Source organism: Meleagris gallopavo, chromosome 2, assembly GCF_000146605.3.
Source record: "Meleagris gallopavo isolate NT-WF06-2002-E0010 breed Aviagen turkey brand Nicholas breeding stock chromosome 2, Turkey_5.1, whole genome shotgun sequence".
NCBI lineage: Eukaryota > Metazoa > Chordata > Aves > Galliformes > Phasianidae > Meleagris > Meleagris gallopavo.
In genome coordinates this window covers 8026328-8038008 of record NC_015012.2, presented here as the reverse complement: position 1 = coordinate 8038008, position 11681 = coordinate 8026328, and the positions used below count along the sequence as shown (strand labels likewise).

At 39.8% G+C, this 11681-nt stretch overlaps 1 protein-coding gene across 1 annotated transcript in view; it reads left to right on the top strand.

Annotated features, from left to right (window-relative positions):
- The first annotated feature begins 266 nt into the window (after positions 1-266).
- The window catches only part of COMMD1 (copper metabolism domain containing 1), a 48625-nt gene continuing 37210 nt past the window's right edge, over positions 267-11681 (top strand). The window contains exons 1-2 of the mRNA XM_010706471.3: positions 267-446; positions 632-913. Coding sequence (XP_010704773.1) covers positions 650-913 — 264 coding nt within the window. The 5' untranslated portion in view covers positions 267-446; positions 632-649. The remainder of the gene's footprint in view (positions 447-631; positions 914-11681) is intronic.

The following is an 11681-nucleotide window of genomic DNA, read 5'->3' as shown; positions in this document are numbered from 1 at the left end:
AGTGTCTGCTTGAAATTACAGTGAGAAAACTTAACCACAGTTTCCTCCCTTCACGTCCTGTCTTCTGTTCTCTTTAGAGCTGTATTTAGCAACCACTGCCAGTTAAGCAATGAAAATTTAAGGCTATATAGAATTATCAGCTTTAGAAATATTGGTGGAAAAATTGTGAATATTGTAATGAGATGGGGTTTCTCCCAGTTTGTCCCAACCTTGGCCGAAGGCATGCTCGTGCTTTTCTGTTTAACAGACCATCAGGACAGCAGTATCACAGCAGATGTCTGCCCCAGCCACCCAGTACAGACCAGTTGGTATCCCTAGGGCATACTGAAGAATAGGGCTGAGCTTGCAGTGAAAACGTTCTTGCTACCCCGTTCTTCATACCCAGAGGAATTCCTGGTTTTCTCCTCACTGTAAGAGATCCAGCTGTCCCAAGGCAGGAGTCTGGGGTAAGTAGTGTAGGCGCCTGCAAAAGGAGTTCTAATGGAAGTTGTTATTTCTGTGACTGAGACTTGCCTGTGCTATCCTTCAAAAATACATTTGTAAAACCCTAAAGATACAACCTTCAGCTTAGAATTTTAAAGAGTACTTGTAAGCAAGCTTTTCCCTTTCTCTTCTCCTGTTTTCCCTACAGTCAATTGCTTCAGCTGACATGGATTTGAATCAGCTGGAAGCTTTTCTCACTGCCCAAACAAAAAAGCAAGGTGGCATCACATCGGATCAAGCTGCGGTCATTGCCAAATTTTGGAAGAACCACCGAGTGAGGATCCATGAGAGCCTGGTAAATCAAAGCCGCTGGGATAATGTCTTGAAAAACATGAACTGGAGAGTGGATTTGAAGTCACAGTCAAGACATGTTGATCAGATAAATACTCCAGTTGCAATAGTTGAAATGGAACTGGGAAAAAATGGTCAGGTAAGCTTTATTTTGTGAAGTATGTTAACCTAACTTAGTTATGTTTGTGCTGAGATATTTTGCCTATTGCTGAATTCTCTGCCTCCAAATCAATTCAATAGATTTCTCACCATTGGACCCTTAATGTTCTTGAACTTGTTTCATCTTTGGACACCTGTGTGATGAATGCAACGTTTGCTTATGTTTTATCATTGTTCTTATGCTTAGAGCTCTCCTAACTTTAAGCTTGGAAAATATGAGAACACAAAAGTCAAATATAAAATTAATCATATTAGCAATTACATTAAATTTGTATTTAAATTTATAATTAATAAATTTGTATTCCACGTGCTGCAAAGTCAAAGTCAGTTGGTAATTTTTTAAAAACAAACAACAAAACTAATCAAATACTAAAATTGGATAATATCCACCAAATGAAAGCTGAAAAAGAATAAGATTCACATGTCAAAGATGATTGAACATCTTCACATTTTAGGACTTATTAATGCCCATTTTCATCTAACAAGTAGGTCTTTTTTACTGGTTGTATTACATGATCTGGTCTTAACTGCCAGAAAATGATATATTGCTCTATCAGTATTGAACTCTGCATTTCTTTTTAGTCTTAGTAACCAACATCTGAAGGCATGGCTTCCCCTTTTCAAATCTCTTTTCCTGGCAGGATGTATTTTTCAGTTTGCTATATTTTTCCTTTGCAGGGCATTAGTGAATCTTAAAACTCACTTCTTAACAGTAGGCAGTGCAAGTCATACTGTGAGCATACTTGGGTTTTGATGCTCACAGTTAAAACTGAGTGAGTTTCCTTTGGGCTTTGTAATATTTTGGTAGCTTACAGGATGTGGACTGTGCCTGTGCAGACTCACTGGTTTTACTGGAACTGTCTGGCCATACGAAGGCTAGAATGAAATTATAAGTAAGGCAGTATGTATTGTTGAAGGTACTTTTTTAGTCTGCTTTTCCTCCCTTTATTTTTTTTACCCTCCATTCCAATGGAGGAGGGAAAAGAGATTATAGTAAGTACATCAGAATTAATTAATGAGCAAACTCAGAATACCTGTGTTGTTTAAAAACAAACAAAAAACTCCACTCAACTCAGAACCATCGCTGTATAAGTAAGGGACTTATGCAGTTTGAGACTCGTATTCAGAAGCTGTTTTTCCCCAGTAATGTATTGTTACAGTAACATCAATCAGTACGTACATTTGTAATTGTCCCACCCTGTGCAGAGAGTCAAAAGGGATGTGAAGATGAATCAAGAATAGATGCTTCCGAATCACTGTCATTTCTTGTAACAAAGAACACTGCAGCAAAACCAGAATGAGCTAATTTAGCACTGTGGTGTCATTTCAAATGTACCAAAGAGGGGATGTAATGGGTAACATCTTTGCTGAGGACAGTGCAGCAGTGAGCTGTCAGTAAGCCTGATGTCTGGTTCGAAAAGGGTATTAAGAGACTGTATTTACAGAAATAATTGTGGGATAATTACTGTTATCGCCACTTGAGTCAAAACTTATATTTAAGAAGCTGCTGTCTCACATAGCCTTCAGCTTTGGATTAAATCAGTTCCCAGCTGAAAAGCTTTCAGAAGAATGCACCCTTGTATGATGGACAGGGGCAGGGGATTTATAGGACCTTTGGGACTGAAACAGTAGTAATCAGCTTGTGAGATTGCTTCATCCAGCTTTCTGCCTCTCCCCCACGTATCTGGGGACTCCTGGGAAGGTGGAAGCAAAGACTGCTATTGGAGGATGAGCAAGTTGTTCTTGCATGCTGGATCCAGCCCATAAACTTGAAACTCTTCATCAGTTTTTATAGCCTTTTTATGTATTTTTACTAGATCATTAGCACACTTATATCAGTTCTAAAAAGCCAGTTTTGTAGCACATCGAAAGTACATATGCTAATATCTTTTTGAAACAGAGAGAGTGGCATTTCTGAAAGGTAAAAACTGTCAGTCATAGATTTGATTTGGTGAATAGTGAAGATGTGACTCCGTAGGAGAAAGCTGACTGTTTCAAGAGAATAGGCAGTTTTCATTTGGAAGTTTGAAAGCAGGGGAGTATACAACTGCGCTGATATGCAGCGAATTAACATGAATATTTTATGTTACAACAAAAGCAAAGAAATCCTCTGTAGGAGCTATGCCTTCCCAGCGTTTGAAGTCACTCTGATTCTTCTCAGTGTCTCTGGATTGGGTTTAGGTCACTGCCCAGCAGAAGACCAGGAGGTTGGGGTGAATGTTCACCTGCTTCAATGAGTAACCACTTTCTTCTTACACCTCTGAATTGTCATTGATCAGTTCTTCTGTGATGGAAAGGAAGAGTTTATATGCAAGACTTAGTATGGCTAGAAAAGGGGAATTTTAAGTATCTGTTTCATAAATAGGCCAAGTTTGTGTGTGGTATCATAGAATCATAGAATGGCCTGGGTTGAAAAGGACCACAATGATCATCTGGTTTCAACCCCCCTGCTATGTGCAGGGTCACCAACCAGCAGACCAGGCTGCCCAGAGCCACATCCAGCCTGGCCTTGAATGCCTCCAGGGATGGGGCATCCACAACCTCCTTGGGCAGCCTGTTCCAGTGTGTTACCACCCTCTGAGTGAAGTATGCTCAATATTGTGTTTTCTAATGGAGCAAAGATATTTCTGGTTTTGAGAGTTCATTACAACTTGAATGAATTAATTTTTGCTATCCTTTAGAAGAATCAGCTCCTTCTTCTCAGTGCTTTTAAAAACACTTTTCCAGTAAATATTTTACAGTGACATTTAAAGTCTCCTTGATGCTGCTGGTGTATGCTTTGTACATCCTGGTTAAAGGAGATGAACAAGCTAGCCATGATGTTTACTCTGCCTTAAAAGCCTTTCTTCTTTGACAATATGACTAAAAGAAGCCTTAAGTAGTTGCACTTTAGCTTTCATTTTGCATTAGCAATAAGTGATATTCTATGCTTATTGCTGCCAGTCCATTCTTTCTTTTTAACAGCACATGTTTTGTTTTCTTTTTTTTTTCAGAATGGTTCCAGTCTTCTGTACCTTGTTTACTTTTGAAACCATCTATAACTCCCTGCCCACTTTGTGTCCTTTCAATCTTATTCTCTCTGTTAGTGTTTTTGTGTGTGAAATTTCAGCAGGATGCAGATGTGTGGGGAGGGCTGGGGAGGTGAACGAGGAGAGCCACTCTTCTCATGTCTTTTCCATCAGGAAGCTCTTTTTCCAGTTACAGATTTATATCTGACCTTGTCAATATTAAGAGAAAAAAAATAACACACTGATATTGCACTGTGGTAGTAAGAGATATTTAAACTTTTTTTTTACAAACTTTGTCACCTTCTTTTTCTTGTCTCTGTCCTGCTAGCTTGACTTGCTGGCAGACTTTTTTTGTTGGCTGTGTGCAATTGGAAATGATTAGGAATATTTTAGCCAGAAATTGTCACTCGGGATGTCACGTGTCACTTACCCCTGCGCTCAGCAGGACTGGCACTGAGGCAGATGATGTGTATCAGATGCTGGAACTGCTCTGCTGGTGCTTTCCTGACAATCATGAGCTCTACAGAATATTTTCTGTGCTTACTTTCACATGAAATCAGGGATTCTACTGCAGGATTCATTCCATAAAGACTTAAGGAAACAGCATCAGGATTATGGCCTTTTTCGTCAGTGCTCTTTCAAATACTGACTTGGGGATTTGCAAAACTTCTCTTTTTCCCAAAGCACTGTATATTTCTTCCTTTCTGATTTTAAAATGGTTGTATCCACCTGACGTAGGTATCATAAAACGTAGTTAATGTGAGTACTGATAGTGATTACTACTACAAAGCAAATACTAAATGCTGCAGTATATTATGAAACAGAATAATTTCATTCAAAATTAGGGGTAAAGAGCAGCCTCACATGCCATATCGTTTTTCTGAAGACTGAAATCCTCGTATAAAACAAGCATATAATCCTCATACAAAACAGACAAACATTAAAACAGATTTTGATGAATAGAAGATCTAATGATAATTTTGTTACACTAAATTCTCACTAGTGAGATAAATGTTTTCTGATAAATGGACTTAACAGATAACTAACCCTTTACCTGTACAAGTGTTTGTGAGGTGCTGAAAAGTTAAGAACTGTCAGCTTGTGTTTTATCTGAGGTTTGTCACATCACGTTGTCTGCTTGTGGCTGGGTCCAGATCCTAATAATTCAGAATAAATTAAAGAATTTGCAATGACCATGTCATGTGCTGTGTGTGGAAGGTGAAATGCTATTAGAATTCTGAAGGTCAAAAGATTAATGCTCTGAAGCCTGGAATTTGATTGACTTTTAGTTTGTTTGACTGAATTTTTACTACTTTTGCTGCTTTGAGGAAGAATGAAATTGTTTTGGTGTCATTTCTAACTTGTTAATTACGTATATTCTACAGAAGTTTAGATGAAAACTTCCATCAGCAGTACAAAGGGCATATGATGAGCTGAATTCACACACATTTGCAAATATTAAAACTGAATGTGCTTTCACAGTGTAACCAAAATCCTGGGACTTAGCTTCATAGAATTATAGAATCTTTTGAGTTGGAGAAAACCTATAAAGGCCATCTAGTGCAATTGCTTTGCAGTGAACAGGGACACATTGGAGCCCCATCCAGCCTCACCGTGGATGTTGTAAAGGATGAGCATCCACCACCTCTCTGTGCCAGTAGCGTAAAAATCCTCTTATAGCCAATTTAATGTCCCCTCTTCTAGTTGGAAACCATTTCCCCTTGTCCTGTCACAATAGACTCTGCTGAAGTGTCTGTCCCCTTCCTTCTTATAGCCCCCCATTAGATACTGAAAGGCTGCCCTCAGGTCTCCCCGGAGCCTTCTCTTCTCCAGGCTGCACAGCCCCAGCTCTCAGCCAGTCCTCATAGGGGGAAGGTGTTCCATCCCTAGGATCATTTTTGCAGCTCTCTTCTGGACATGTTCAAACAGGTCCACATCTCTTCTGTCCTGAGAATTCCACATCTGGATGCAGTACTCAAGTGAGGTCTCACCTTGCAGAGTAGAGGAGCAGGATCACCTCCCTTGCCCAGCACATGTTCAGGTTCCCCAGGTGTTCGTGATCCTTATTTTCACTTAGGGTAGGAAGGGCAATTCTCTCCCAGTTCTCACCTCCCAAACTGATAAATCTTCTATAAATCTCATTACCATGCCAGGATTATAGATTGAATACTATTGAGGATCGGCTGGCACACTTTTGTAAGCACAGGTCTGTGAAAAACAATGGTCTGCACAGGCTGTGCTCATCTGTAGCAATGTCTTTCACCACTGAAAGATGAAGTTGAGAAGATGTCATGGGTAAGCTCGTGCTATAGGAAGGAGGCACTGTGTCTGCCTTGGCTCTTGTCCCTGGATTTGAGGTGTAAGTGCTCCAGGTCAGGCTGCTTCATAACTACTGCTGAAAATAACTTCAGACAGTGGACTTGCAGTCCTTTCAACGCATTCTGCTAAGACAGCCCTCCTTTTGTAGGACAGCAGTGTTGGTGAGGAGATGCTTCTTGAGGTAAAAAGCAGCTCTAGGCTCCATCACTGCAGAATAAGGGCAGTGTGGCCTGCAAAAGGGAAGGAAGAGGAACCACCAAACCATTTCTTCTTTCCAGCCTTTGTCTGTTTTAATCTTTGTAGATATGAACATTATTGGAACCTTTGTGCCTGCCAGAAATGGAAGTGCAGAGTCTGAATCGATAGACTTAAGCGCAACAGGCTTTTTTATGTGATTAAAAATACAAAACCCAGTAAATGAAAAAATCACCTTTTGCCACCAGGACAAATGTAATCACTTGAGCTTTTGTTCACCTTGGAAATTCATGAGCTGGAGGGAACAGTTACATAACACAGTACGGAGAAAAGCAAATAAAAACCATAAAGGGCAATGGGTCACTCGGTACAGGAGAAAACTGGAGCACAGTTGGCTTACTTAACTTGATTATTTCCTTAATCCTCTGCATGGTACTCTCTGCAGTCCATTGCTTCATCAATTCAATTTCTGTCACCTCCTCTTAAAAGCAAGTGAAATTTGATGAAAGAGAGCAGAACTTTATTTGTGGATGTTGGGATTTTTCAGTGTAATATGTTACAGAGATAAGAGCATTAAGCTGAGATATCAGTTAAACAACTGCCCAAATGCTTTTTTTAGTAAGCCAGGAATCAATCACACGGCTAAGTGTGGCCCAGGCTTGGTATTAGCATGAGAAATTGTGGTATTTTTAATATACCTATTTCATATTTCAACTACTGCTACATACAAATCCATCCTTCCAGTTCAGTCCTGGAGTCTTGAAATTCTTTACCTTCTTAAAACTGTATTAAGGTCACCTGCAAAGTTGGATAAAGTCCCTGCAGTCAGACATGCCATCAGGGTCTCTGTGCTATGGCTGACCTCAGCATTCAGTCTACAGTCTCTGGGGTGGAACTGGATGTTTTACTGCTCTTGGTTTAATCCAGTCACTGCATGAATTTTTGTTCCCTTTCTGTTTACTAGCCTCATGTAGAAGTTTGAACCAGAGAGTGTTTCAGGTGATTTTGTACCGCATGCCCTGGTTCAGTCTGACTGCTTCAACTTCTAGTCAGGTGATGTGGAGTTCAGTTTTCAGCAGGCTGAGAGGGCTGTATAGAGACTGATGGCAGATGCACAAATCAAAGCATGAAGTGCTGCATGAAGGTTGGCTCCATGTGGCTGCATGACCAATGAGGCCACTCAGAGCTTTTCCCTGGCCTGGGGCACTGCTGCAAGGTGGAGTGCAATTCTGCAGGTCCCATGTTTAGCAGCAAGCTAGAGATTCAGCCTTGTTTCGGCTGAGTAAGTCTTTAGTGGAGATCAAACTTCAAATAAAACTTAGAAGGATGGGCTTGTAATGTATGTAATGGAAGCTCCTTGAAGATTAGTAGAAGTTGAGCAGCTTTACTATGCAAAGATGGTGCCCATCAGCTGCTGTGTTGCCACCTGTTGTGGACCCAGAGAGCATTTGTTGGTCTAAGGCCTCCCAAGGGGTAGTATGGGGGTAGCCATTAGGTTTGGCACTATGCACCTTTTGTGAAACAAGCAGCACACAGGTTTTGGTGTTAATGTGTTCTGTTTTGTGAAGGGAAATGTGATTGAAAGACCAAAGTTTGTAATCTCCAATCTCCACTAGTCTGTTTTTAAGAAAAGTCAAAAGTTTTTCCTAATCCTCGAAAGAAAAAGGCGGGGAGGGGTTAGAATTTCTTTGCAGGATAGCCTTTATACAGCAGAGCAACTGGCTTCTTTGTGTATTAGCCTTGGCTTTGGCACTGCTGGCCATCTGCACTCTTCAGAGCGCTTGGATGTCAGCAGCAGCAAGTAATTTGTTCTTAGAAAACTCAGCAAAAAAGGGAGTTGTAATGAATGTAAGTGCCCACTGCACTGGCTGACAAAGTATCTTGTTCTTATTGCCTGGCCAAGCACATTTAGAATTGTTTTGCCAGTTGGCCAGCCCTCCCACTCTTGACAGTGTGCCACATTGCCACTGTAAAGCTCTCTGTAGATCCCTCTAGGTTTGTCGTAATCTCTCCTGAGATCCCAGAATATTTGCATACAGGGCTGTAAATAAGAAATGATTCTTATGAGTTTATTTTAATCAGAAAGAGCTGCTGCAGGAGAAAGTACCAGAAGATAGAAAATTGGAAAGCTGGCTCGTAACTGATGGGGAAATACTTGTAATTCACACCCTCCTTTGCTGCTTAACCCTTTGAATTCTTTTTTATTCTGTTTTACATACATGCATATGTGTGTATATATATGTCCTCTTTAAAAAGCTTTGGCTGTGTGAGAATTGGTCTAAAACCAAAATGTGCAATAGCAAAGCAAAATTGCTGCCAACTGTTCAATTTAGCTTGCTGAACTTCTCTGCATCTTTTCGTTTTTGAAAGAAGAGTGAAACTGTGTCGTTCCTTTTGAGCAGCTTGTATGGTATTTGCCAGCAGCTTATCTTTTTTCACCTTTGTTCACAAACTGAGTTCCCATGTGGTGAGAGACTTCTGTTAATAAACTGGGTAGCATAAGGCATGGGCAGCAGGAGTATGTGATTCGTAGGCAGTTCCCAGCATAATCTTTTTATCAAGGAGATATTTAACTTCTAATTTGTAGCAAGCTGTGGCTTTCTCTACTTTTAGAGTCATCTGCTTGTCCCAGTTAAAACTAGAGAAAAAATCATATTTTTTTCCCCCCAATTAGCTTTCTCATTACCAAGTTGCTAGCTGAAGGATTTGAGTTGCAGCTGCTGGACTTGATTGCCAAGGACAGACTTATATACCAACAAGTACCCAAGCATTGAGGCTAAGGTGTTAAGAGCTCCCTGTACAGCAATGCAATTAATGAACATATGAAATTCTTGGTAAATAAGTGCAGTATATGTATAAAAGCAAACTCTCATTCCTTCTGCAGGTGTTGTTACTGCTATCAGTTGCTCATCCTGGCAGTACTACCTACGCAATTCTAATTGCTGGCCAAAAATAAAAATAAAAAGAATGGTGAAGCTTATGCCCCATTCCAAGGGAGTGAACTAAAACTGTAGGAAGCAAGGCTCTTCTTGCAGACACTGATTTCTATGCTGTATAGGATAGGTTTTCAGCAGATGACAGGTGGGTGTTTGCACTGAAAAAGCTCCAACATTTCATCTATGTTTGCAGGTGGACTTATCTCATTTGTATGCGTATCTTAAATGGATTCATCTTACAGGTGCTTCTTAGTACAGTCTGCTTCACTTTGCTAACATTGATCAAGAGGAAGCCAGTAAATAGAACTGCAGTGAAAATCATATATAAATCTCAGCTGGAAGTTGCAGGTCAGATGTGTTGTTTTTTTTTTCCTTGCAGCATTATGGACTTAGCTCTCCTGACATTTGTGACTTGTTCTCACTGTAGTGCTATCCACTAGTTATGCATTTGCAGAACTGAAAGTGAAATGCTTGAGTGAGTCAATCTCAAATGAGATACTCACCTTATCTTTTTAATTTTTTCCCAAGTTATTTTTAGTCTGGGTCAATTTGCTGAGAGATGAAAATTACAGCAAAATTGAGCTGAAGAAATTGAGAACTCAGCTATGCCACTGAAAAATGCTCTTATGGTCACATATGTTCAAAGGATCACCCATTTAGAATACTTGCTAGCACTCTCTTGAATGTGAGAAGTAAAGCAACTTCCTCTGAGCACTTGGGATAGCCTCTTGGTAGTGACAACCTTTCTTAAAGTGTGCAGATATCTAACAGAAGATGAATATGTGAATGTGAGTTCAGTATCGCAGACTGAATCTGGAGAAGTGTGGGACAGGTATCTGGTTTGGAAATAATTTCCAATGGCAATCTCATAAAATTGCAGTAAGAATGGAATCTTGGTATTTCAGGCAGCAGCGTTGGTTTATTTTGTTTCTAGATTTCTTTGTTGCGTTCACAGAAGTCATTAATACTAAATAGGACTGAAATGTTTGTCCTATTCTCCAGTTGTTTTCTCTACTGTTTGGTGGGAGATAAGTTTAGCTGAGCTTGCTGGTTTGACTGAGTTGCATGAACTGATACTGAAAGTACAGAAGCAGCAAGGAGGAGAGCTGAGCAGCCCTGTGGGTCTTGACTTAGTCACAGCTTTAACAAATACTTTCTTTTCATTTGTTGTTACAAGTTGATCACTGTCGAAGATTTCATCAACAAAATAGAATTCCCTGTTTCCTTGTATGCCTCTTTTCCTTTTTGCTTGTTTTGAAAATACCTCTGGAGTAATGTGTTGAAGTGCAACTTTGCCTGTTTTCTCCGAAAGAAAACAGGAGGAGATCCTTGGAGTGCTTTTGGTTAAAACACTGTCCTGCTTACTGCTTTAGATGTTCAGAGAATGACTGCTTTGAGCATCATTCCAAGACCAACTCCTCTTCAATTAGAAGGAGATTCTGATTTTAACTTATGAAAGACACAAACCAAGTTGTTGATTAAGAAAGCTCCCTAAGCTATGATTTTGCATAGACACTGACACAACTTTTTTTGTCCTTCTTTCAAATTGTTGGTTGTAAAACTCTGCAGAGATAATCAAACATGCAAATCTGTGATATCTTTTTAGTTCAACTCACTGATGTATATTCATTAATATGTTAATAAGAGAAGAAGAGCATAATTTAAATTACATTTGCATGATTTGGTTAATAAATGCTTGAAATATAGTCCCTACAAATGATGCAACTTTTTCAGGATTTCAGTCACCTTGTTTTAGTGACAGAAGTGCAGTTTACCCTCACCCTGCCCAACCAGAGAGCCTATGAACTGAATTCTGGTCCTCCTTGTGTGCCTGGTCACATTTCTAGTGATTTAATTGCAATAAATGGCGCCAAGGGGAAGTTAGTGAAGTTTATCACGTTGTAATTGGGTGCTTAACAATGTTAGGTGGATCTTGGTAGGCAGATACGGAATGGAAAAAACAAAATGTTCCCTCCCAATGTCTTGCACTGGCCTAACCAAGTGAGATATTGGCAAATTACTACTGAAATTACAGTAAATTCTTTGACAGCTTCTGAACCTTCATTGAATGCGCCAGACTGCTAGAATAACTATTTCTTTAAGCCTATGAAGTGATATTTGAATGCTTTCAGGCAGCTAACTTCAAGTCAATTGATTTCATTTCTATTGAATCACTCTCAAAAATGGAGCTGTGCTTTCAGTGCTATTATTAAGGGGAAAAAAAAAGCTGAATTTAATTGTTGAGTATGCCACAGGACTTGAGAAAATTAGTTTGATAATAGCTTTTTTT